A 25,860-nucleotide genomic window follows, 5' to 3' on the forward strand; every position below is an offset into this window, starting at 1 on the left:
TCTTTATATCCAAAAACCTCTGTTTTTTTTGCGCGTTTTGTTTAGTAATCCACAGGCTCAAAGGCAGTCACAACAGGCAGATGAAAAATCCGAAAAGTATCAGTAAAGTTCGTAGAAACATGTCAAACAATGTTTATAATCAATCCTCAGGTTGTTTTTAGTCATAATAATCAATAATATTTCAACCGGACAAAAGCTTCGTTAAAATAAATGTTAAACAAGAAAGACGCACTCTCGGTCGCGCGCATGAAAAACCTCTGGGACACTGCAGTGTCCACTCATTCAGAGTGGTCTTACTCCCTCATTTTTCAGAATACAAGCCTGAAACAATTTCTAAAGATGGTTGACATCTAGTGGAAGCCATAGGAAGTGCAATTTCAGTTCTAAGTCAATGGATCTGAACAGGCAGTCAATGGAAAACTACAAACATAAAAAAATCCCACTTCCTGGATGGATTTTTCTCAGGTTTTTGCCAGACATTTCAGTTCTGTTATACTCACAGACATTATTTTAGCAGTTTTAGAAACTTTGGAGTGTTTTCTATCCAAATCTATTAATTATATGCGTATCCTAGCTTCTGGGCCTGAGTAGCAGGCAGTTTACTTTGGGCACGCTTTTCATCCAGAGGTGAAAATAGTGCCCCCTACCCTATTGATTAAGAACAATTTCTTATATGCATGTACTGGCTCTAACCACTAGGCTACCTGCCGCCCTAGTTACCTATTTGGATAATAATACATTGAACTTGCCATGCAGTATATTAAATAACTAACCAATGTTTATTGACTTGATTATTCACATCATTCTTGGCTAAGTGGGATAGTCATTGTGCGTTTCAATGGACATAGCAAGAATTGTCAATCTACTCCAATTTCAGAGCACTCGCGCACCATTGAATATGGCGGGTGTCAGTAAACGTCTGCAAAAAAGCGTAATAAATTGTTGCCAGCAGCACAGTTCCAGTCACCAACGCTCTGGATAACATGAAAACAGCAACGGACTGCGCCACCAATTAGTTATAACGGGTGGCAAAAACATAGATATTGTTGACATAATGACCACGAGTGTAATCAATGTCTTTTTACGATGGATGTAGTTACGAATTAAACGTATCATCTTCATAGTAAAACCACACAGATGTGTATGAAACGGTAAGCAAAAACGTTGAATTTATTCATATGAGGAAATGTGCCTTACTGCCTTTTGAATTTTATGTAACGTCAGTAGTCTAGTCAAAGAGAGGATTATGCAAAAAATATATTGGCTCACTCCACTTGTCAAAAACATTGACAAATAAGGCGCGCTGTCACTTGATTTTATAGTAAGTCTTGAGGTGGTACTACCCAGCACATCTAACAAGCAATGAAACCCAATTTGAGCTAGCTACTGTAAAACATTTCAGATGAGCAGCACTCTTCCCTGAAGCATTCCCTTGCCACATGGTCTAAAATCTAGATTGCTAGCCAGCTACACAAGTCTCGACTGCACAGATGCTGAGATCTCTACAATACCTCACCTGAAAAAAGGTTTTAATATTTCAGAATTCAGGAACCACAACAACTAATGACATACGGATCCAATAATCTGCACTGGCCTGTGTATCTCAATCACAGCCCCTGTATCTCTGTCTGACTGTCTCTCTGTAAAGCTGGTAGAGGTGCACACAGGGAGATGGCAGGTGCCGCTGCCCCAGCTGAAGGTGCTGCGGACGGCTCTGACCTGCTTCACCAGAGCCACTGTTGCCTACCCCGATGACTGTCAGCACGTCTGTTATGCTCTCAGCAGCTTGGCTTTGTAAGTACTTGTTTGGTTTTCATCATGTAATGCTGACCCACACTGTACAAAGCTGACTTGAATATTCTCTTTCTACAATGTGCTATCCAGCACAACTGTTCTCTGAAAGTATATATATATATATGTGTGTGTATATATACACAGTGTGTTTACAGACATATTATTTCACTTATAATTCACTGTATCACAATTCCAGTGGGTCAGAAGTTTACATTCACTAAGTTGACTGTGCATTTAAACAGCTTGGAAAATTCCAGAAAATTATGTCATGGCTTTAGAAGCTTCTGATAGGCTTATTGACATCATTTGAGTCAATTGGAGGTGTACCTGTGGATGTATTTCAAGGCCTACCTTCAAACTCAGTGCCTCTTTGATCGACATCATGGGAAAATCAAAAGAAATCAGCCAAGACCTCAGAAATTGTTTTGCATACCTCCACAAGTCTGGTTCATCCTTGGGAGCAATTTCCAAACACCTGAAGGTACCACGTTCATCTGTACAAACAATAGTAAGCAAGTATAAACACCATGGGACCACGCAGCCGTCATACCGCTCAGGAAGGAGATGCGTTCTGTCTCCTAGAGATGAACGCACTTTGGTGCAAAAAGTGCAAATCAATCCCAGAACAACAACAAAGAACCCTGTGAGGATGCTAGAGGAAACAGGTACAAAAGTATCTATATCCACAGTAAAACGAGTCCTATATCGACATAACCTGAAAGGCCGCTCAGCAAGGAAGAAGTCACTGCTCCAAAACCAACATAAAAAAGCCTGACTACGGTTTGCAACTGCACATGGGGACAAAGATCGCACTTTTTGGAGAAATGTCCTCTGGTCTGATGAAACAAAAATAGAACTGTTTGGCCATAATGACCATCGTTATGTTTGGAGGAAAAAGGGGGAGGCTTGCAAGCCGAAGAACACCATCCCAAACGTGAAGCACGGGGGTGGCAGCATCATGTTGTAGGGGTGCTTTGCTTCAGGAGGGACTAGTGCACTTCACAAAATAGATGGCATCATGAGGTAGGACAATTATGTAGATATATTGAAGCAACATCTCAAGACATCAGTCAGGAAGTTAAAGCTTAAAGATCCTTACACGGAACCCAAACCGGCTGCGCGCATACATTTATTTTGTCCCCCCACACCAAACGCGATCACCACACGCAGGTTAAAATATCAAAACAAACTCTGAACCAATTACATTAATTTGGAGACAAGTCGAAAAGCATTAAACCTTTATGGCAATTTAGCTAGCTAGCTTGCACTTGCTAGCTAAGTTATCCTATTTAGCTGTTGCTAGCTAATTTGTCCTGGGATATAAACATTGAGTTGTTATTTTACCTGAAATGCACAAGGTCTTCTACTCCGGCAATTAATCCACACATAAACAGTCAACCGAATCGTCTCTAGTCATCTCTCTTCCTTCCAGGCTTTTTCTTCTCTTGACTTTATATTGCGATTGGCAACTTTCATAAATTAGGTGCATTACCGCCACTGACCTTGTTTGTCTTTCAGTCACCCACGTGGGTATAACCAATGAGGAGATGGCACATGGGTACCTGCTTCTATAAACCAATGAGGAGATGGGAGAGGCAGGACTTGCAGCGCAATCTGCGTCAGAAATGGAACTGATTTCTACTTTAGCCCTTGGCAACGCAGACGCTCGTTGGCGCGCGCAATAATTGAATAACATAGATTTCTTAATTTATTTTGCAACGCTTGCGTACGCGACGCGAGCGGTGTGGTCAGCCTTTAACTGACCTAAGACAGGGAATTTTTACTAGGATTAAATGTCAGGAATTGTGAACAACTGAGTTTAAAAGTATTTGGCTAAGGTGCAAAGGGTCTGAATACTTATGTAAATAAGGTATCTGTTTTCAAATGTAATTCATTTGCAAAAATGTCTAAAAACCTGTTTTCGCTTTGTCATTATGGGGTATTGTGTGTAGATTGAGTAAAAAAATGTATTTAATCAATTTTAGAATAAGGCTGTAACGTAACAAAATGTGGAAAAAGGGAATGGGTCTGAATACTTTCCAAATGCACTGTGTGTGTGTGTGTGTGTGTGTGTGTGTGTAAATGTCATTTTCAGGAGCTTCTTTGAGCTGATGTTGTTCTTCGGGAAAGAGGAGTTCCTAGAGGCCCCCCTGAGGGACATATTAGCCTCTTTTCAGGTGAGGCAAAAAAGTGTCATGTTTTTATTCTCACTGAGTGCAATCATCATGATGATCCATGTACACTGTGTTAACGTGAGTCCCATTTCATCCTCTTTGACCCTGAAGAAGGCACAGTGATGCCGAAACGTTGGTGATTTACCCAATAAATTACTGGGAGTTTATATATAGAGTGTGACTATCTTTATTTTTTCATTACTCCTCTGTAGGCCTGCCATCGCCGCCTGCTGAGACACAGGAACGTGTACCTGCTGCAGGTGAGGCAGATCATCAAAGATGGCGGTCCCTGGGAGAGACCTGCTCTGCAAGCCATCCTGAAAGACACAGCCCTCACACAGACAGAAGGTACATACACATTCTCTGTTTGTTTTTTTGTTTGTGAGGTTCCTATGCATTTCTTATTGTCTTTTATCTCCTCTCCCCCTCTTCCTTTTTCCTCTCTTCCTTCTCCCACTCTCTCTCCCTGTTAAAGTGGAGAAGTATTTGAGCTCAGAGAAGCCAGTGTTCTTTGAGCTGCGTGTGCGGTACCTGCAGTCCTGTGAGCGCGTGCAGGAGGCCATGGCCCTGGCTAAGTGCTGCCTGGAGCACCCAGAGGTGTGGAGGCACCTGTTCTTCCACCAGGCCTACCTCACCTGCCTGTACAAGGCCTCACTACACCAACACCTGCACGAGGAGGTACAGCAACCATCTATAACTACCTTTCACTCTATATTCAGACAGTCTCTCTAATCAGAGTAGGTTGATGGACAATGAGCATCATCAGCATGGACTCATGGTTTTGTTTCCTCCCTCAGATGGCTGAGATAGATGGCAGAGACGCAGTAGAGATAATCTGTAATGCAGAGAGCCAGGAGAAAGATGAGCTGCTGCTGTCTCTGTGCAAAGCCTTCCTCAGCCAACAGCTACACAACGGAGACATGTACTACATCTGGTCAGTAACACTTTGATATATATACTTCATGACTACATCTGGTCAGTAACACTGTGATATATATACTTCATGTACTACATCTGGTCAGTAACACTGTGATATATATACTTCATGTACTACATCTGGTCAGTAACACTGTGATATATATACTTCATGACTACATCTGGTCAGTAACACTGTGATATATATACTTCATGTACTACATCTGGTCAGTAACACTGTGATATATATACTTTATGTACTACATCTGGTCAGTAACACTGTGATATATATACTTCATGTACTACATCTGGTCAGTAACACTGTGATATATATACTTCATGTACTACATCTGGTCAGTAACACTGTGATATACACTGCTCAAAAAAATAAAGGGAACACTTAAACAACACAATGTAACTCCAAGTCAATCACACTTCTGTGAAATCAAACTGTCCACTTAGGAAGCAACACTGATTGACAATACATTTCACATGCTGTTGTGCAAATGGAATAGACAAAAGGTGGAAATTATAGGCAATTAGCAAGACACCCCCAATAAAGGAGTGCACCACAGACCACTTCTCAGTTCCTATGCTTCCTGGCTGATGTTTTGGTCACTTTTGAATGCTGGCGGTGCTTTCACTCTAGTGGTAGCATGAGACGGAGTCTACAACCCACACAAGTGGCTCAGGTAGTGCAGCTCATCCAGGATGGCACATCAATGCGAGCTGTGGCAAGAAGGTTTGCTGTGTCTGTCAGCGTAGTGTCCAGAGCATGGAGGCGCTACCAGGAGACAGGCCAGTACATCAGGAGACGTGGAGGAGGCCGTAGGAGGGCAACAACCCAGCAGCAGGACCGCTATCTCCGCCTTTGTGCAAGGAGGATTAGGAGGAGCACTGCCAGAGCCCTGCAAAATGACCTCCAGCAGGCCACAAATGTGCATGTGTCTGCTCAAACGGTCAGAAACAGACTCCATGAGGGTGGTATGAGGGCCCGACGTCCACAGGTGGGGGTTGTGCTTACAGCCCAACACCGTGCAGGACGTTTGGCATTTGCCAGAGAACACCAAGATTGGCAAATTCGCCACTGGCGCCCTGTGCTTTTCACAGATGAAAGCAGGTTCACACTGAGCACATGTGACAGACGTGACAGAGTCTGGAGACGCCGTGGAGAACGTTCTGCTGCCTGCAATATCCTCCAGCATGACCGGTTTGGCGGTGAGTCAGTCATGGTGTGGGGTGGCATTTCTTTGTGGGGACGCACAGCCCTTCATGTGCTCGCCAGAGGTAGCCTGACTGCCATTAGGTACCGAGATGAGATCCTCAGACCCCTTGTGAGACCATATGCTGACACATGCACATTTGTGGCCTGCTGGAGGTCATTTTGCAGGGCTCTGGCAGTGCTCCTCCTTGCACAAAGGCGGAGGTAGCGGTCCTGCTGCTGGGTTGTTGCCCTCCTACGGCCTCCTCCACGTCTCCTGATGTACTGGCCTGTCTCCTGGTAGCGCCTCCATGCTCTGGACACTACGCTGACAGACACAGCAAACCTTCTTGCCACAGCTCGCATTGATGTGCCATCCTGGATGAGCTGCACTACCTGAGCCACTTGTGTGGGTTGTAGACTCCGTCTCATGCTACCACTAGAGTGAAAGCACCGCCAGCATTCAAAAGTGACCAAAACATCAGCCAGGAAGCATAGGAACTGAGAAGTGGTCTGTGGTCACCACCTGCAGAACCACTCCTTTATTGGGGGTGTCTTGCTAATTGCCTATAATTTCCACCTTTTGTCTATTCCATTTGCACAACAGCATGTGACATTTATTGTCAATCAGTGTTGCTTCCTAAGTGGACAGTTTGATTTCACAGAAGTGTGATTGACTTGGAGTTACATTGTGTTGTTTAAGTGTTCCCTTTATTTTTTTGAGCAGTGTATATACTTCATGACTACATCTGGTCAGTAACACTGTGATATATATTCTTCATGTACTACATCTGGTCAGTAACACTGTGATATATATACTTCATGTACTACATCTGGTCAGTAACACTGTGATATATATACTTCATGTACTAAATCTGCTCAGTAACACTGATGTATACCTCATGTACAGTCATGGCCAAAAGTTTTGAGAATGACACAAATATTAATTTCCACAAAATTTGCTGCTTCAGTGTCTTTAGATATTTTTGTCAGATGTTACTATGGAATACTGAAGTATAATTACAAGCATTTCATAAGTGTCAAAAGGCTTTTTAATTGACAATTACATGAAGTTGATGCAAAGAGTCATTATTTGCAGTGTTGACCCTTCTTTTTCAAGACCTGCAAGCCGCCCTGGCATGCTGTCAATTAACTTCTGGGCCACATCCTGACTGATGGCAGCCCATTCTTGCATAATCAATGCTTGGAGTTTGTCAGAATTTGTGGGTTTTTGTTTGTCCACCCGCCTCTTGAGGATTGACCACAAGTTCTCAATGGGATTAAGATCTGGGGAGTTTCCTGGCCATGGACCCAAAATATTGATGTTTTGTTCCCCGAGCCACTTAGTTATCACTTTTGCCTTATGGCAAGGTGCTCCATCATGCTGGAAAAGGCATTGTTCGTCACCAAACTGTTCCTGGATGGTTGGGAGAAGTTGCTCTCGGAGGATGTGTTGGTACCATTCTTTATTCATGGCTGTGTTTTTAGGCAAAATTGTGAGTGAGCCCACTCCCTTGGCTGAGAAGCAACCCCACACATGAATGGTCTCAGGATGCTTTACTGTTGACATGACACAGGACTGATGGTAGCGCTCACCTTGTCTTCTCCGGACAAGCTTTTTTCCAGATGCCCCAAACAATCGGAAAGGGGATTCATCAGAGAAAATTACTTCACCCCAGTCCTCAGCAGTCCAATCCCTGTACCTTTTGCAGAATATCAGTCTGTCCCTGATGTTTTTTTTGGAGAGAAGTGGCTTCTTTGCTGCCCTTCTTGACACCAGGCCATCCTCCAAAAGTCTTCGCCTCACTGTGTGTGCAGATGCACTCACACCTGCCTGCTGCCATTCCTGAGCAAGCTCTGTACTGGTGGTGCCCCGATCCCGCAGCTGAATCAACTTTAGGAGATGGTCCTGGCGCTTGCTGGACTTTCTTGGGCGTCCTGAAGCCTTCTTCATAACAATTGAACCGCTGTCCTTGAAGTTCTTGATGATCTGATAAATGGTTGATTTAGGTGCAATCTTACTGGCAGCAATATCCTTGCCCGTGAAGCCCTTTTTGTGCAAAGCACTGATGACGGCACGTGTTTCCTTGCAGGTAACCATGGTTGACAGAGGAAGAACAATGATTCCAAGCACCACCCTCCTTTTGAAGCTTCCAGTCTGTTATTCGAACTCAATCAGCATGACAGAGTGATCTCCAGCCATGTCCTCGTCAACACTCACACCTGTGTTAACGAGAGAATCACTGACATGATGTCAGCTGGTCCTTTTGTGGCAGGGCTGAAATGCAGTGGAAATGTTTTTTTGGGATTCAGTTCATTTGCATGGCAAAGAGGGACTTTGCAATTAATTGCAATTCATCTGATCACTCTTCATAACATTCTGGGGTATATGCAAATTGCCATCATACAAACAGAGGCAACAGACTTTGTGAAAATTAATATTTGTTTCATTCTCAAAACTTTTGGCCACGACTGTACTAAATCTGGTCAGTAATAATACAGTACTTTAACATAATAGAATGTTGTGTTCATACAGGGATCTGGTGTTCTTGTGGAGCAGACTGTACCTCAGGGCCCATCCCTCTAAGCAGGGATTTCTGTCTGAGTGTCGCCAGCTGATGGTCTTCGCCATCAACGCCAGCGCCATCTTCCCCTTCATCAAAGTCATCACAGCAGAGGTGAGTGTACAGCCAACCACCAACACATCTGACTCTCTTGTTTGCTTATAGTCCTAGTTTACCCTGACTTAGAAATTAACTTTGTTGTTCTGCTATTTACATAATTAAATGTAACACAGTGTTCTTATTTCTTTGCCAGATGGGTAGTGAGGGAGTGCCGTTGTGTGTGGAGCTTTGTGCTACAGCGTTACAGACAGACCTCCAGTCTGACCCTGTAACACGCTGTCTGCTGTGTAAGACCATCGCCTTCCTGCTCCCCAGGGACCTGGAGGTATGTCGCCTCTGTGCCCTGCTGGTGTTCTGCCTGGAACGTAGCATGGAGGCCTACAAGACCATGTATCTGCTCTACACATACCCCGATGAGGAGCCACACCCCCAGCACACCCATGTCAGAACCAACATCCGCTTCTATATCCTACAGGTCAGAGAGGGGCACCGGGGAGTACGTTTGTCAAAAGTGTATTTCATTGTACAGTATGGCATTTCAAAGCCCATTGGGCTATGTATTTTTTTTCTATGTAAGAAAATGTTGGATATCCTCATTGAGGATACATGTTGTAATAACAATGTAATACTTAGAGTTGAAAACTCTGTCCTGGTCCAGGTGCTGAAGGAAGGTCTGTTCTTTGACCCAGAGTTCTGGAATCTGCTGACCCTGAGAACCCACTGTCTGGAGCTGATGACTGACAAGGCCATGAGGGATGCTCTCAATGAGCTGAAGGAAGAAGAGGAGTTGGAGCAGGTGGAGGAGGAGTGGATACCAAGCTACTGGATGGAGGAGGAGACATGCAGGATACACACAGACGCCTCCCACCTCCAACCACACACTAACACAGCACTGGAGAGCTCTGACACTGTAGGTCAGGAACCTGAAGAGGGATTGAATGGGGATGCTCCTGAGTCACAGACAGAGGACTTCCCTGTGAGGAGGAGGAGGAGGAGGAGGAGGAAGAGGAGGTGGAGGAGGAGAAGAAACTGTAGGTCAGATATTGAGTATGCTGACGACCCAGACATTAAGTACTCCCTCATTCACAATCTCAGTTCTGAAAGCTCCACCAAGCTACCGGCCAATCGGCAGAGAGAATACCTGGCCAGACATGTGAAGAACAAGATCCTGAAGAGACGCAGCAGGAAACCAAGATGGCTGCTCCTGGAGATGACCAGACAGACGGAGAACATGTCCCCAGGGGGAATGAGGGAGAAGCGACGGGAGGGAATGAGAGGAGAGGGTAAGAGACAGGGAGAGGAGGGGAAAGAGAGGGGGCATGAAAAGGAGGATAAGAGAGAGATGAGGCAGGGAAGGGAGAGTAAGAGACCTTACCGTCGGACTATATCTGGCATGGAGCTGTCCTTCCCTGAAAATGAAGTGCCTGTTGACCAGGAAGTGGTAGAGAGTCATCTAGAACCCAGTGTTCGTATTAAACAACAGCACAGTGAGTCTGAGAAATATGTTAACATGGGACAGCCTAATGGTGTATATGGTGAGAGACCGTTTAAGTATAAACCAGAGTCAGACGTAGAGACTTCGGTGGTGGAGCCTTCGGCAGGGGGGCCTTCGGCGGTGGAGCCTTTAGAAGTAGAGCCTTTAGAAGTAGAGCCTTTAGACGTGGAGCCTTTAGAAGTAGAGCCTTTAGACATGGAGCCTTTAGAAGTAGAGCCTTTAGACGTGGAGCCTTTAGACGTGGAGCCTTTAGAAGTAGAGCCTTTAGAATTAGAGCCTTTAGAAGTAGAGCCTTTAGAAGTAGAGCCTTTAGACGTGGAGCCTTTAGAAGTAGAGCCTTTAGAAGTAGAGCCTTTAGAAGTAGAGCCTTTAGAAGTAGAGCCTTTAGAAGTAGAGCCTTCAGGTGTGAAGGTTTTAGAAGGTCCCAGTGAGCAGACTGACCCAGAGTTGGATGGTCCAGCCTTGGAGATGGAGGAGTGTCCACTGAAACTGTTCCACATCTACGCCAAACTTTCCAAAGGGACAGCTGCTAAGGAACTACTTTCTAGAGAAAGTGAATTCACAGTGACAGAGGCGGGATCAGACTCAAACACTCAGGTTAGTGTTATCTGGAGAAAAAAAAATCTAGTGATTCATTCATCTATAATGTATTCTTAACCTTCCTCCAGAGCTCTTTAGTGTTTATCTAGTACACCCGGTTCTGTGAATATTACCTCTCCACTTTGACAGCATAACAGCTTGTTTCTGCACCTACAGGGTGAAGAGACTGAGCCAGGCAAGGCTCCAGTACGCTCCAAACACCTGCGCTTCCACTGCAGCCACTGCCAGAAACTCTTCAAGGGAGGCAACGTGGTGAGACACACCCTGGCCCACCTGAAGCTGAGAAAGACCAGGCTCAGCTGTGTCTTCTGCGGTAAACACTTCCAAAGGTACAACCGTGCCAAGGAACACGTTCTAGAGCACATAGAGGAACTGAGAACTTCCACAGCCAACATTAAGGCCAAACCCGCTGTCAATGGGGAGACATATTCCTCAAAGAATATTAATCAAGCCTCAGAGAACGAAGCGAAACCCGTTGAGAACTTGACCGAGCCCTCGACTCCGACGGACCAGCCTCCTAAACCCAAACGTGTTAAAGCCAAGCCGGTGGTGAGTAAGCAGAGTAGAATCATCCAGAACCTGAGAAACCTGATCAGAAAGACCCAGAAGTGTAAAATGGACACGGACAACCTGAAGTCTGTGGAAGTGACTGATGAACAGGTGACTGTGAAAGACAAAGTGGTGATCGTGAGAGAGGTGGTGCCTGGGAAGGAGAGCGAGGGAGGAGAGGAGGAGGGGAAGCAGAAGCAGTACCACCTGTGTCCTTCAGAGGGCTGTGACAGCATCTTTATGAAGATCGGCCCATCGCTGCTGAGACACGCTGTCACCTACCACAGGGAGGACGCAGCCGTCCTGGACAAGACCTTCCAGTGGGGGAAGGGGAAGTGCCAGATCTGCCAGAGGTAAGAAGGGTCTTTCCCCACAGATTATTTCCCAGGTCAGATGCAAAGGCACAGAAAAATATGTATGCTCCAACTAGACCAGAATGTATCTAGGTGGGGCGGGGGTTCCAACTTTACTATGGTGTCACTTATGTCTCCATCTTTTTCTTGTTGTGCCCCAGGCTCTTGTTGGTGATTGAGCACTACAGAGACCACATGAAGCTTCACGATGCTCCTCTAAAACATGCGTGTCTCCACACGAACTGTGGCCAACGCTTCAAGACTGCCCAGGAGCTCAAAGACCACATAGACACCCACCGCCCTCTCCAGGCCCCCTGTGGGTACTCCGGCTGTAGGGAGATCTTCTTTACCCTCCCCTCTCTCCACGACCACGAGTGGAGGCACTATACCCAGCCCCAGTCTAAAGACGAGCTGGAGCAGGGCGCTACCACAGAGCTGAGCCCTGAGGGCGAGGCCCCCTGGAAACAGAGGGCGAAGGGCCAAGATGTGACAGTGCACGGGTGGAGGGGGCAGAGGGAAACGCCTACTCCCAAAAGCAGGCGCTCTAATCCTCATGAGAAGTGCCTTCACTGTAACAGGTGAAAAGAGGGAGACTCCACACACTGCTGTCAAATTATTTCTATCAAAACAACATTTCAACCTTGAGGTGTTCTTCAGGCCAGGCCTGAGACACGACTTGCAGAAGCCAGTGAGAACACCAAATCTACTGCTCTCCATGATTAGGCTGGGGAACCAGCCCATAGATGGTTGAGCCGGTAAATTAAGGCCTGTTGAAAATGGTGTTGCTTATGTCTCTATTCTTTTCTGTTCCAGGTACCTGTGGAACCACCAGCACTTCCTAGAACACATGAAGATCCATGATGCTCCTCTGAAACAGGTGTGTCTCCACCTGAACTGTGGCCAGCGCTTCTCCAGAACCCACTTACTCTGGGAGCACATGGATACGCACCTGCCTTTCCAGGCCCCCTGTGGGTACTCCGGCTGTGGGCTGATCTTCTCCCGCCTCCCCTCTCTCCATGACCACGAGTGGAGGCATTACATCCAGGGCCAGCCTAATGACGAGCCGACAGAGGAGCAGAGCGCTACCAAAGAGGAGGGGCAGACTCCGGAGTCAGACACCAACGGTAACGACTATGACGGCCCAGTGGAGACTCCAGGCACTGTTCATGGTGCTGTCACCACACCTCCTAATCATTGCACACTGAAACTCATCAATGGCCATGATGAAAAGGATAAGAAAGACAAAGCCCCCAAGACAGCCGTCCCTGCCACCACTACCACCTCTCCCACACCCCCATCCCAAACCACCACATCCACACACCCCCATCCCAGAATCTTCCAAAACATCACTGAGCCAATGACTATGAGGGACGTGGACAATATCGTCAGTTTGGCTCAGGTGGTGCCTGGCGGAGAGGAACCAGTAATCGCGGAACACAAGACCTTCAAACTAGAGGATCCTTCCTTCCTACCACTGGCCAAAGCTCCCCTCATCCGCCCGCCCCCCTCTACATACCTGACCGAGGCAGCCCTCAGCATGCGCAAGCGCAGGAAGCCCAGCGAGGTCACTTCCTGCGGGCCTGGCAAAAAGAGTAAGGCTGCGGTAAAGAGGAGTGTGGTGGGGAAGAAGGAGATGGTGGCTGAGGAGGAGGCCCCTCAAAGACAGCGCTGCTCCAAGTGTTTCTCCTCCTTCACTAGCACCGAGGAACTGGAGAAACACCTTTCCCAAAATACCTGCTCCTTCCTCTTCAGCTTCGACTCCGATGACGACAGTGAGTAGCGTACGTGGGAGTTTCTGTTCACTGAATTTGTCAAACGGGGAGCTAGGGCTGTGACCATTATTACATTTGGGGTAACGATTAATTGTCATGCAAATATCCACTTATCATAATTGTAATTTGTTGAAACATGTTTTGAGCTTGTAATGTACCATAATGCATCTTTGAAAATGAGCTACGGTACACCTAATGAATAGAGCACAGCTTTATATCAAAAGGGAGAGAATGTTTTGAAACATGAACTTGGTCAACAATTTTTCTACCATATACAAAAAGCATAGTAATGTGACAACTCTGTTTTGTAAAGCAAATATACATTTTGTTCTATTCCTTCCCAGGTTAGTGGTGAAGGGGAGTGAAATGCTCTTCATGTTCGAGCACTACAGAAACCATATGAAGCTCCACAATGCTCCTATCAGACATGTGTCTCCACTTCTGTGTTTTATCTGTACTCTGAACTGGGCCTAATACAGGCACTACTAGCAGACAGTCGGCTCTGAGAGCTGTAGGGCCAGACTCGTGGCAGACTAATACTTGCAGCCTGAAGTTTGCCGGGCACTAAAAATACAATCCTCACAATCCTCTGGAATCAGTGTTACTGCTACACTTCACTGTACATACATGTGGACCGAACAGTACTGCCTTTCAGTCATTACACTTCTTTGTTCAATTCTTATTTGCTTTAAAATCAGTATGAAGAATCACACTGTAGGTATGGTGCTTCAAAAGTACTTCTAATTGTATTTTTAGCCATAAGTTTTAGTTGGCACATAAAATCTATATTTTAGTTCAGTATTTTAACTGATTTTGTTCTGACAAATTAAACTGTTTTACAATGTATTAGAAATTGATCTATGCATTTATTTTGTAAAAGAGTCCAAATGCATTTGAAAATAAAAATCACTGTTGAAGAGCCCATAATGGGATGAATATAGTGATGTGCACTTACCTGCATTGGTTGATTATATGTACAAATGTTATAAGTTTGTACTCAATGTAAATATCCTCAATCAATTCAACTCTATTTTTCTTAAAGAAAAGTCACTTTTGTTTTCAATAAACAATTTACAGTATGAACCAAAGTAGTGCTTTACTGCAATGGGTCAAGAAGGGAGAGCACAACCAGTGAACTATAAGATATTTATTTCAGATGACAAATTGCATCATTTCCATCATAAAAAATATTGCTTCAGAGTTAGGTCATAGTTAGATCCAGGTAAAAGCCACGACAGTGTTGTTCTCTACAGGTTTGCATCACATTTTTTCCCCCTGACAAATACAAAGAGATGAGGTAAGTTTAGGGAAGTACAGTGGTCGTCAGAGCAGACTGAGCTCTCCAACTTTTAGGGTATCATTCAGAGTACAAGCTCTTACTGTTGCAGATGCATGAAACCTTACTAAAGCAGTGTTCTTCATTACCGGTCCTGGAGCTAATCAAGGTCTGAAACAGGTATGTTAGTGCAGGGCTGGAACAAAAAAGCTTGCACATACTGTGGCTATCCAGGACCAGGAGTAAAGAACACTGCCCAACTGGAATTTCCCAGCAACATGTCTACCAGTGTAGTACTTATAACTCTGTTAGTATGGAGTACTGGTGCCTGTTGTTGGCAGTAGGGGTTAGGAGTAGTTGTTATAGGAGTACTAGCTATAGATGTGGCCAGGGTCTGAGGTACTCTCTCTCTCATGCAGGGTTAGAAGGCACTGGCTAGAGAACAGGGTCATATATTCTAACTACAGGCTTCAGGATGAGAGGATTCAGCATCCCAAGCATACAGTAGTACATGCATCAAACAAACGAACGCATTCCAGTCATTGTAACATGCATTTCAGTGAGTGAACGAGACAGTAAAAATAGTAATACTTCTAAACAGTATCTAAGGTCGGCTTTGCCTTCAGAGCAGGAGAGTTATTCCTCTCACTGGAGAATCTGCTTCACTAGAGGTACAGCAAGTCTCTCACAGAAACCCAACAAACAAAGACAAACATCGGAGTGGGAGACAGAGCAAATGGTTAATACATCAGGATTTGACAGAAATAGCAGTATACTGCAGGTATATGAATGATACAGTTATTACATGTTAGTGATATGACAACAGTTTTCCAGATTTTGCTCATACAAGAAGTCCTACCATTGCATCATGGGGCAGCTGACCTGAGATAAACACACCAGTGATTGTTGGGTAAAGAGGGAGACATACCCCTCCGTTGTCATACCGTGGGAGAGTTCTAAAAACAAATGGGCTAGAACAGACTCAGTGTGCTACACAGTACAAAGCTCTTTCTGGAGAACAATTTACTGGTACCTGGCTATACAGAGACCAGCACAATGTGGTGTGCATAAAACAGGAGATGAACAAACCATTTGGGATAAAAGTTTTACTAAACAGTTTTAGATCCTTTTTTAAAAATAAATAGTTAACTTTTTATTTTGTTAGAAAAAGTACAAATGTGTCCTTTAAGTGTTGAATTGGATCATAAACATGCATGGAATTAATCAAGCCTTCCTAACATATACAGTATCAATAAATATATTTATAATCAATGATAAAACTAATTTATAATAAGTAGGTGCGTGCTAAAATGCAGCATTAGCACTTCCAAGGCTGGAAATGGAAGACCCAGTAAGAAGAGGAAGTAAAACCAGGTTAAACTATAGGTTCACATGCTGTGGGAGAGTAGGGAAGCAGATCGAAAGAAAGGGTTAGACACGCAGACCTCTTTACTGAGGATAGACATGTCTGCAGGCTGAGCTGTGTGTTTCTCTGTGTTGTGGACAGAACAGTGTGTTCCTATGGCTTGTTACTCTGCCTCAGAGCTGTTGGTGCTCCAGTCGTAGGGCAGGTAGCTGACTTTGATCTTCCCAGAGGAGAGGACACTCTGCAGGCTGGACCTCTTGGGAGACTCCCCCATGTGCTCCAGGATCCAGTTCAACAGCTGAAGGAGAGACCGGGCAAGGCTGTGTTAGGACAGGAGACCGTACTCTTCAGTTAAAGGTGAAAGGTCAGTGTTGAGGTACCTTCTCATCTGTGCCTCCGAAGTCTGCCTTGTACCACTTAAATATTTGGCTGAGACGGACCTCCCCCTTCTCAGAATCCACCACACAGCCATCATCGTTCTCCAGGAAGGACTCGGCCGCCGTGCGCAGCTGACTATCGATGTCCTGATTGGTCAGAGAGGACAAATCATGTGACTTTACTCAACTCCAGATTCAGAAAATACTGTGTACTATTTTCAGTGTAAAAACCCAGTGTGTTACCTGTGGAGTGTATGTTTTGATGGGTGGACAGCCCATGGCTCCACAGTTCAGAGCAAAATGGATGAGAGGCTCAGCGTCTGGGAGAGCCACCTGGTGGACAAACAGAACATCCACTATCACCACTACAACCACTGCCACAGATTGCGCAACATTTCAGATAAAAACATACATTTGCATCAGTAAATCAGAGATGTGAATAAAAAAATTATAATAAGTTGAATAGTTTTCCCGGTCCAGCGGAGTAGTGCACCTGTAGACGAGGGTCAGTCTTAGAGAAGGGCCTCAGAAGCTGTGCGACACCCTTTCTGTTCCCTCTCAGAACTCCGTTCTCTATGTCCTGCAGAGTGAACACCTCTCCTCCAATCAGGTAGCTCACGTAGTTAAAGAACTGCAAACAACACACAGGAACAAAGTAATATCACTGCTAAACAGACTATTACTTGTTGTCTTTCCAGAATCCTAGATGGTGCTCTTACCTTGTATCTCTGCCACATGTTGGTTGGGGCTCCCATCCGGACGTTTCCGTGGATGACCAGAGCATTGTAGGTGTTGATGAAGAAGGCTAGTTTCTCCTCTCTGGTCAGCGACAGCAGCTCCACTCTTTGTAGCTGAACAGCCAGCTCACAGTAGCGCTCAAACACTGGGCTCAGGGACATGGCCTTGTAGTCCACACACTGTAAGGAAACACACATTTTGTAGTACAACTGTCATGTCATAATATATCTACTGTAGTGGAGGGTTCAGTTAGTTCAGTGTGACTGTTACCTTTCCATCAGAAGAGAGGTACTCAGAGAACAACTTCAGGATCATATCCCTTAGAATGGCAGACAACTCAGCAGCTGAGAGAGGAAGAAAGACAGAGGGAAAGGGAGAAAGAGAGAGAATATAGACACATACAATGAATAAACTATTTTTAACAGATAATGAGCAGATGTCCTTACTAGGAAAGACATTCTGATTAAGGTTACTTCTTATGCAAGACAACAAGAGGCATGCAGAAAGACTAAACTTATGCAATGACAGAGACTCACACACACACGTTTGCACGAACACAGACAGATCAGCTGCTTTTAAGGACACCTACTGCAATCCCAGTTAATCGTATAATGGAATTAATGTAATAGCCCACACCAGGTGTGGATTGCCTCTTACACTTGTGTGTTTAACTAGTAGAAAGAGAAGCTCCATGCAGGAAAGCCCCCACCTACACAGTGGGATTTATCTGAAAGTGCCTAAACCACCCAAAGAGCAAGCAGAGGCGACAGTGGCAAGGAAAAGCTCACTAGCATGAAGAAACTTTGAGAAGAACCAGACTCGGAAAAGAGAGTCCTCCCTACCTACCCTGTAAAGGGGAGCATGCAGCAGTCTGTCCTGCGTTCAGGGCCGAGTGAGGGTTGCGTTCCATCAGCCTGTACAGCCTGTCACTCACTCCAAACCCCACCCCCTTCCCTGCCCCAGCCACGCCCACCATGTACTTCCTGTCCAGTAACATCTGCCCAGTCTCACATGCCTTAGTCATCTCTGCCAGAATCCGAGAATTAGAATCAGTTAGAATCATAGAATAGAACAATAGAATTAGAATGTAGAATTTAGGAATATCTGTTTACTCATTCTCATTCCTTACCCATGCCCCTCTCTTTCTGCAGCCAGCCAACCAGCTGTGCTCCTGTGAAGCTGTTTCTGCACATGCTCAGTCCCCTCCACTGAAATCCAATCACACCGCTCCGCTTGAGTTCCTCTACCACGTCCGCTAACGCATCCCTCTCACACTTAAACTCTGCAGAGAATGCACACAAGGCTTGGCAATCATCTAATATGTGAATGGATGCCACTCACCAGACATCAACACTATAGGAATGTGTAAGAGAAAATGGTTGGAGCAATTGACAATATTTATTTCTTACTGTAGTCCATATGAATGTATTTTATGGACCTGAGTGGTAGCAGAGGAGACTAGAACTCAGAGACACATATTGTGGCTGGGCAGAGAGGCCAGGTGCTGGCTGGTCTGGGGCTATCAGGTAACACTGATCCATTGTCTCTGCGTCTGCTGTGGTGACAGGAGATGGGCGCACACACACACACTCACACAGAGAGCTGTGGCTGCTGAAACAAAACCACAAAACCAGCCTCTCTCTCATGCAGCAGACGCCAACATTCCACACTGACAAGACAGACACTTCTTCCCCAGGTCTTATGACACTGATATTACAGCTGGTATTCAAACAGTAGCATGTCCAGTAATATCAGTATCATATCCAAATAACCCTGTCGAATCAGAGCTCATGTTTATAACTAGAGGAAGACTAGATTAGTCTCGCCACAGGAGGTCTGTCTTTTAACTGCAATAGGCAAAAATGGTTAATAACTTAAAAATGAGAGCCGCACACTCTAGGAGCTCAGATGCAAAAATGTAATTACCAACGTTGACAGCCAAGCTGTCTTCATCAGGGTATAATCACAAACACTGCGGGATGACTCGTTTATATAGTGTCAAAAGACACACAGGTGTCTGTAATCATGGCCAAGAGTGGCCTAATATCATTGGTTAATTCTCAAATATTAAAATGGCATACAAAGAGCAGCATACAAAAAACAAATGGATAGCATACGATCATAGATTCATTTTAGACTACACGCGGGGCAGAAATCTCAGAGACCAATTGGTACACTCTGATTTACCACCCCAAGATATTCCTTTGCGCCCCTACTGGATGGAAATTACAAGTGTAATGGCTGTGCTCAATGCAATGGCACTTATAAATGCAGATCCTTCAAACACCCACAAACAGGGAAATTGATTCCAATCAAAGGTGTTATTACGTGCTCCACTAAGGCAGTTATTTATCTTATAACTTTTCCTTGTGGTAAAAATGATGTGGGTAAAACAAAGCGGAAATTAAAAGTACGTATCTCAGAGCATCGTAGCACCATTAGGTGCAAAAACTTGACTTACCCAGTTGCGGCCCACTTTTTGGAGGCAGGCCACTCGATTTCGTCTCTGCGGTATATTGGCATCGAACATGTCACCCTCCCTAAGAGAGGGGGTGACCTTGATAATTTATTGTTAAAACGAGAGGCTGCCTGGATCTTTAACTTAAAGACCCTTGCTCCCTTCGGTCTCAACGTAGACTTTGATCTGAAGCCATTCTTGTGACTTTGCCATTGTAATTGTTTGTAAACTTGTATAGTCTAAAATGAATCTATGATCGTATGCTATCCATTTGTTTTTTGTATGCTGCTCTTTGTATGCCATTTTAATATTTGAGAATTAACCAATGACATTAGGCCACTCTTGGCCATGATTACAGACACCTGTGTGTCTTTTGACACTATATAAACGAGTCATCCCGCAGTGTTTGTGATTATACCCTGATGAAGACAGCTTGGCTGTCGAAACGTTGGTAATTACATTTTTGCATCTGAGCTCCTAGAGTGTGCGGCTCTCCTTTATTTTTAAGTTTTCTACTCCGCTAGCCAGCACCTCGCCTAAATAGGTGTGCGTTTCTTTTTCTTCTAAAAATGGTTAATAAACACATTTGACTGAATGTGTCTTTGCAGCCATTCCAGTCTACCCATTCCAGTTCTAAGGTGCAAACATTTCTATAGAGTAGGGCCCAACTCTAAATCAACCGTAATCTAATCAGGCACAGGGCTTCTTGTGTGTCCACTGACCTCCATCAGCCTCCTCAGCTGTGTCTGAGCCATCTGATTGGTTCTCCTTGGGCAGGGGTAGGGCTTCTGACAAGACAGGCTCCTCCCTCACCAAACGCACTAGACGCTCCAACTCCTCTGGAAGCTTCAGAGAGTAGTGTTTATTTAACCTTTATTTAGCCAGGCAAGGCATTCAGAAGCAAGCCTCTACTTACTACAATAGCAAACCCACCTTTTGTAAAAAAATTGGTAAAGTACCTAAAGTTCACTTAACTGAATGACTGAATATAGAGCAGTCAAAGAGACAATGTATCCATCCATCTGAGAGACAGTGTTCTCACCAGTTCCTGCAGGTCATCATTCCCCCCGATGTGGACACTGTTGAAGAAGATCTGAGGAACTGTGCTCCGTCCGGTCAGCTCCTTCACACTGACCCGGAGCTCTGGGTGCTTTCCCATGTCTACATCACACACAGGCAGACCCAGACGGCCAAGGCTCGTCTTAGCCTGCACACAGTGGGGACAGCCCAGTACAGAGTACACCGTCACCCTGCCCAGCACCCTGCCCTCAGTCTCCCCCATCTAAACAGCCACCGGAGAGGATAAACAGAGAAGAGACAGAGGTTTAGTAAGCAGCTATTGTTGGGTGGTAGTGGTGAAATTAAGTGTTTTGACAACACTTCCTTGAGGTGTAGCAATAATTATGTACCAAGTTCCTTGTGGGGAAATTACAGTGATTTGCAATATAGGTTCATTGGGTTGATGAAATCATGGTACACTCAACTTCCTCCTCAAAAGAAGTTTACCTGCAGAGTTCATCAATACTGGAAAAAGTCAATTTTTACCTCCATGATGACATTTAACACACTGTTTAAGGACTCTGTGGTTTAAACATTGCCTACAACTTCCTGTTAATAAATCTGACAAGATAGAGCAATCGTGAGAAATAAAAAAAACTTGGCTACTGATGACATCCACTTTGTCCAATCTTCTGCAAAGAGGTTCATCCTCTCTGGTAATAGGGTTCGTTTAGGGTTGGGGTTGTTTGGGTTACTAGGGCTATTAACGTACCGTTAGCTAGGAACACCCTTAGCTAATGAACGTCATCATACTGTACTAGCAAGTCCCATATAGCTAGCTACTGAATCGCTAAATGATTGCGAAGCCCAGCAGTACAGTAATGTACTATCAACTGGCCACTGGCCAACATTAAGCTATCATATAAAATGCAGATGCTTGACATAGCTAGTTAATGATACTCACCATGGCATAGTCTAGGTAACCTTAGCTAGCTAGTTATCATCGTTGCCTACCTTGTTTTGGGACGGCGTCGGACACCCTAACGTTACTTGCAATACGCCACAATCGTTATCGCCAAATCTCAGATCTGCACGGAATAAATGATGTTCTTCTGTCGCGATAATAATGCCTTAGTATGCATTATTAAGACAAAAAATGAGTACCTAGTACATGCTGAAAATGATTAGTTAACTCACTATAGATGGCACTGTCACTTCTGCTTCTGTCTACAGGCAGCGTGCAAACACTTGCGGAACCTTTGAGGGATGCGGTGTTTCCTCCCGGACGTTCCCTTTGGTACCCTCGAGTGGTGGATGACGGAAGTACAACCACAGCCGTTGCAGGTGTTTACTGGGTTAAAAGTTGTACGCTATTCTTTTAAATATGCCTGTATTGTCCGATACGGAGCGTAAGGGCTGTAAAAATATGTTGGGTATCATGTCAAGGGGCGACATACTTTCGCTTAGCGATACAGTCACCAACAAAATGATTGCAGTGGAAAACATTACAGGTGAGAACTTAGCGGCTAATGTTAACTAGGCTAGCCCAATAATAATGGACTAAAGGAGCCGAACGTTGCTGCATTTTAGTCCAATGACCACATGTTCTGTTTAAATGCGAATTGGCTCTGGATGCAGAAACAGACAAATACTCAATCTAAACGTGAATCGATTGTCAATGGCGGTTAGGCTGTAGAATCCTAAATCCCTTTACTTTCATATCACAATTTGTATTTTTTAAATAAATGTAACCTTTATTTAACTAGGCAAGTCAGTTAAGAACAAAATCGTATTTACAATGACGGCCTACCGGGGAACAGTGGGTTAGCTGCTTTGTTCAGGGGCAGAACGAAAGATGTTTACCTTGTCAGCTCGGGGATTCGATCCAGCAACCTTTCGGTTACTGGCCCAACGCTCGAACCGCTAGGCTACCTGCCGCCCCCCACTTCGAAAAAATGTCTGTACTGTACATTGTTTTAATACAGTCGCAGCCCGCAGTATTGTTCAGTGTCAACATGTTTTTGGCGTCCGTCTTCCGTATGGTTACATACAGGTAGGTGTTCGGAGACGCAGATAGCTAATTAGCACATGTAACTAGTCCAACCACTGTCTAACGTATTTTTTCCGCAAACAAGCGCTGTAACATGGACATATGTGTGGGAACCCAAACCCTATAAATATGTGTGTCAATGTAACCTCTTATGATTTATCCCAGATATGAAAGATAAGGACCTTTCATGCATCCAAAACCATACCCCAAGCCATGCTGTTAATGTTCAGACCGAAAGTCGGGACTCTTAACAAAACACCCCCATACAGAAGACGCCTTCATCCAATGACTCTTATGTGTAATAAGAGTCATGATCAAGGGGTAGCTAACCCACTCATAACTACCTCTAGCGCCTATTGATGATAGTGTGTTCTGGCCAGGGTATTTTGTTAAGAGCCCCGATGCTTGTTATGAACGTTAAAACGCATCGCTTGTGGTACGGTTTTAGAAACATAACGTTAAAACGCATCGCTTGTGGAACGGTTTTAGAAACATAACGTTAAAACGCATCGCTTGTGGTACGGTTTTAGAAACATAACGTTAAAACGCATCGCTTGTGGTACGGTTTTAGAAACATAACGTTAAAACGCATCGCTTGTGGTACGGTTTTAGAAACATAACGTTAAAACGCATCGCTTGTGGAACGGTTTTAGAAACATAAGGATTGTACATCTTTCATATAATCGAGAAATATTTTTCAAAAAACTAAAGGTTCAATTATTACACACCTTTGTTAAGGTTCCCACAAGGCAATATTTCCAAGTTACAGCACTGTTGGCTGCAACTGTGTTAAAACAGTGTACAGTAAGTGTATATTTTTCATTTGTGAAATTATTTTGTGATATGATAGTAAAGGGCTTTTTGTTTTTAGGACCATACCTCAATTGAGAATCGATTCACATTTAGATGGAGTATTTGGTAGACAGCCAATTCGCCTTTAAACAGAACATGTACGGTCCTTGGACTATAAGGAGTAACATTAGGCTCCTTTAGTCCATTATTGGGCTAACTAGCTAGCTGCCAACCATTGCAAGTTTTGATCTGTAAATGGTATACCATAGTAAAATCTTGGGGTCGTCTCTGTCTGTTACAGAAGCAGTTGAGGCCATTCTTTCATACACCAAGGATACGGCGGAGCTGCTAAAACGAAAAAAGGTCCACCGTGACGTTATATTCAAGTACCTGGCAAAGGAGGGGGTGGTGATGCCCCCCAACAGTGAGAAACACCAGCTAGTGAAGCGGACTCTAGAGTTTTGGTCTACTGGGAAGGTATAGACACATTCGTGTTTCTGTGTTTCATAGAGGCTGAATTTGGCAAGAACATTTTAACATGCTTTTGTCACTTAATGTCTGTGGTCTTGTTTGTAGGCATTGGACTATCAAACCCCAGCAGTTGAGACCAGCCTAAGTCTGAGACCAGCTGAGAGTGTCTCTGTTTCCTCTGAGTTAGGGTACAGTCCTGGTTTTGACCACCTGGCCTTGGCCAGACAGTTCTGTCAGTGGTTCTTCCAGCTTCTCAACAGTCAGAACCCCTCCCTGGGCCAGCCTCCTAAGGACTGGGGACCACAACACTTCTGGGAGGACGTCCGTCTGCGCCTCTTCTCCAGGTAAAAATCTGGACACAAATTATATAGTTTTTAGTCTCTTAGGGACTAAGTATTGATTTTGACTAACTTACCATTTTATTTTGTATTGAACATACAGTATTAAATACCATATTAATTCATAGGACCTCTCTCTCTCACTCTGTCTCAGTGCTGATGGCCAACAAATGGAAGAGTTCCATGGCTCTGAGCTGACCAGCCTGCGTCTCCTGGCCCTGGCGAGGGACGAGAGGCTCCTGTTGAGCCCCAACCTTGACCCTCCTGGCCTGAAGGTCCTGTCCTCCCCCCACGGCCTGGTGCTGGTGGCTGTGGCAGGGACCATTCACAGAGATGATGTCTGCCTAGGAGTCTATGAACAGGTGTTTGGCCTCATCCGCTCACCGCTGGAACAGAACAGCTGGAAGATCAAGTTTGTCAACCTGAAGATCAGGGGGCAGGATGCCCTGGGAGGAGCAGAGGAGCTGGCCTCGCCTGCACTGACCTGCAGCTCCTCTGAACTACAGCTGCTCTGCAGATGAGGGAACTGAGGTGCATCCCAATAGTCTAAAGGGGCTTCCTCTCCTTGCTTCCTTTCCTTTATCTGCACTCGTGAAAAACATGGACAGGTGAAAGTAAATTGCCAATGTCACATCCACCATATTGTTTTCACCAATCTTGGGTTCTCAGGTCAGTGCAGATAAAGGAGAGAAGAAGAGAGAGAGAGAGAGAGACACTTCAGATCATTGAAATTCACACTTGGTGTCACTAAGAGAAGAGGTCTGCTCTGTAGACCATAAGGGAGCAGTGGTTAGAGATATGCCTGTGAGAATGAAAGACAAAGTGCACTCAATACATTATGCAAGTAATTTAATTGTCATGATGAGGTAAACATACATTTCATGGTCTGTTTTCCTCAATACTATATAGTAAGCTATTATGTACTGCTGTATCAAGACAAAATGTTTTTGCTATTAATACTATATTCCAGGATATGTTTAGGTTTACTCTCCATGTAATGGGAAAAGTTCTTGGTTGGTGTAGGAATGTGTGGTTTTCACGATTCTTCTCTTCTCTCATTTGAGGCGTTTTCCCTTAAATGACCTGTGATCTGTGCCTTATGTAGAATAGTCTATAAGCAGAAGCATGCCTCTATCATCGGTAACGGTATATGGCTAAAACTTGAAGTATATTATATTGTAAATATGTATCATACCAGTACTAAAAATAATTTAAACCTTTGCCTGTGTACTGTTTGCTTCGCTCTGTGTCATCCTGTTTGGCTGATATTATATTAACTGTATTGATATTGATCAGGTATGTGACTTACAGTGCATTTGGAAAGTATTCAGACCCTTTGACTTTTTCCACATTGTTATGTTAGCCTTATTCTAAAATATATATATATTAAAAAAAATACAATTCTCAATCTACACACAATACCTGATAATGACAAATCCAAAACAGGTTAAGAAGTGTTTGCACATTTATTAAAAATCAACTTAAATATTACATTTACATAAGACCCTTTACTCAGCA

At 44.5% G+C, this 25,860-nt stretch overlaps 3 protein-coding genes across 11 annotated transcripts in view; 2 read left to right on the plus strand and 1 right to left on the minus strand.

Moving 5' to 3' along the window:
* LOC139546546 (zinc finger protein 654-like) overlaps positions 1-14,565 on the plus strand; it is a 28,124-nt gene extending 13,559 nt beyond the window's left edge. The window contains exons 2-13 of one of the 4 annotated variants that reach the window (XM_071355042.1): positions 1,649-1,794; positions 3,890-3,971; positions 4,181-4,316; positions 4,444-4,646; positions 4,766-4,902; positions 8,621-8,762; positions 8,902-9,183; positions 9,367-10,800; positions 10,960-11,705; positions 11,867-12,283; positions 12,519-13,486; positions 13,822-14,565. In XM_071355042.1, coding sequence (XP_071211143.1) covers positions 1,649-1,794; positions 3,890-3,971; positions 4,181-4,316; positions 4,444-4,646; positions 4,766-4,902; positions 8,621-8,762; positions 8,902-9,183; positions 9,367-10,800; positions 10,960-11,705; positions 11,867-12,283; positions 12,519-13,485 — 4,692 coding nt within the window. In that variant the 3' untranslated portion in view covers position 13,486; positions 13,822-14,565. Of the gene's footprint in view, positions 1-1,648; positions 1,795-3,889; positions 3,972-4,180; positions 4,317-4,443; positions 4,647-4,765; positions 4,903-8,620; positions 8,763-8,901; positions 9,184-9,366; positions 10,801-10,959; positions 11,706-11,866; positions 12,284-12,518 lie in introns of all 4 variants that reach the window. The other 3 variants (XM_071355043.1, XM_071355041.1, XM_071355044.1) reach the window with 3 other exon arrangements.
* A 44-nt stretch (positions 14,566-14,609) lies between these two features.
* On the minus strand, positions 14,610-22,012 carry LOC139546552 (uncharacterized). 5 transcript variants are annotated; one of them, XM_071355058.1, is made up of 12 exons: positions 21,889-22,012; positions 20,735-20,974; positions 20,415-20,538; positions 18,673-18,789; positions 18,364-18,516; positions 18,081-18,260; positions 17,505-17,578; positions 17,216-17,413; positions 16,990-17,127; positions 16,740-16,829; positions 16,500-16,643; positions 14,610-16,417 (listed from the first exon to the last, which is right to left on the minus strand). In XM_071355058.1, the coding sequence occupies exons 2-12, from the start codon at positions 20,972-20,974 to the stop codon at positions 16,283-16,285; spliced, it is 1,593 nt and encodes a 530-aa protein (XP_071211159.1). In that variant the 5' UTR covers positions 21,889-22,012; the 3' UTR covers positions 14,610-16,282. The 5 variants fall into 5 exon arrangements, with proteins under 5 accessions (XP_071211159.1, XP_071211158.1, XP_071211161.1 ...); XM_071355057.1 differs by having other exon boundaries at positions 21,706-21,945; XM_071355060.1 differs by lacking the exon at positions 18,673-18,789.
* Positions 21,872-25,562, plus strand: c20h3orf38 (chromosome 20 C3orf38 homolog). 2 transcript variants are annotated; one of them, XM_071355062.1, is made up of 4 exons: positions 21,872-22,035; positions 23,835-24,010; positions 24,110-24,348; positions 24,497-25,562. In XM_071355062.1, the coding sequence occupies exons 1-4, from the start codon at positions 21,894-21,896 to the stop codon at positions 24,861-24,863; spliced, it is 924 nt and encodes a 307-aa protein (XP_071211163.1). In that variant the 5' UTR covers positions 21,872-21,893; the 3' UTR covers positions 24,864-25,562. The 2 variants fall into 2 exon arrangements, with proteins under 2 accessions (XP_071211163.1, XP_071211164.1); XM_071355063.1 differs by lacking the exon at positions 21,872-22,035 and adding an exon at positions 22,068-22,202.
* The last annotated feature ends 298 nt before the right edge of the window (positions 25,563-25,860 follow it).

This window comes from Salvelinus alpinus, chromosome 20 (genome assembly GCF_045679555.1).
Source record: "Salvelinus alpinus chromosome 20, SLU_Salpinus.1, whole genome shotgun sequence".
Taxonomy (NCBI): Eukaryota; Metazoa; Chordata; class Actinopteri; order Salmoniformes; family Salmonidae; genus Salvelinus; species Salvelinus alpinus.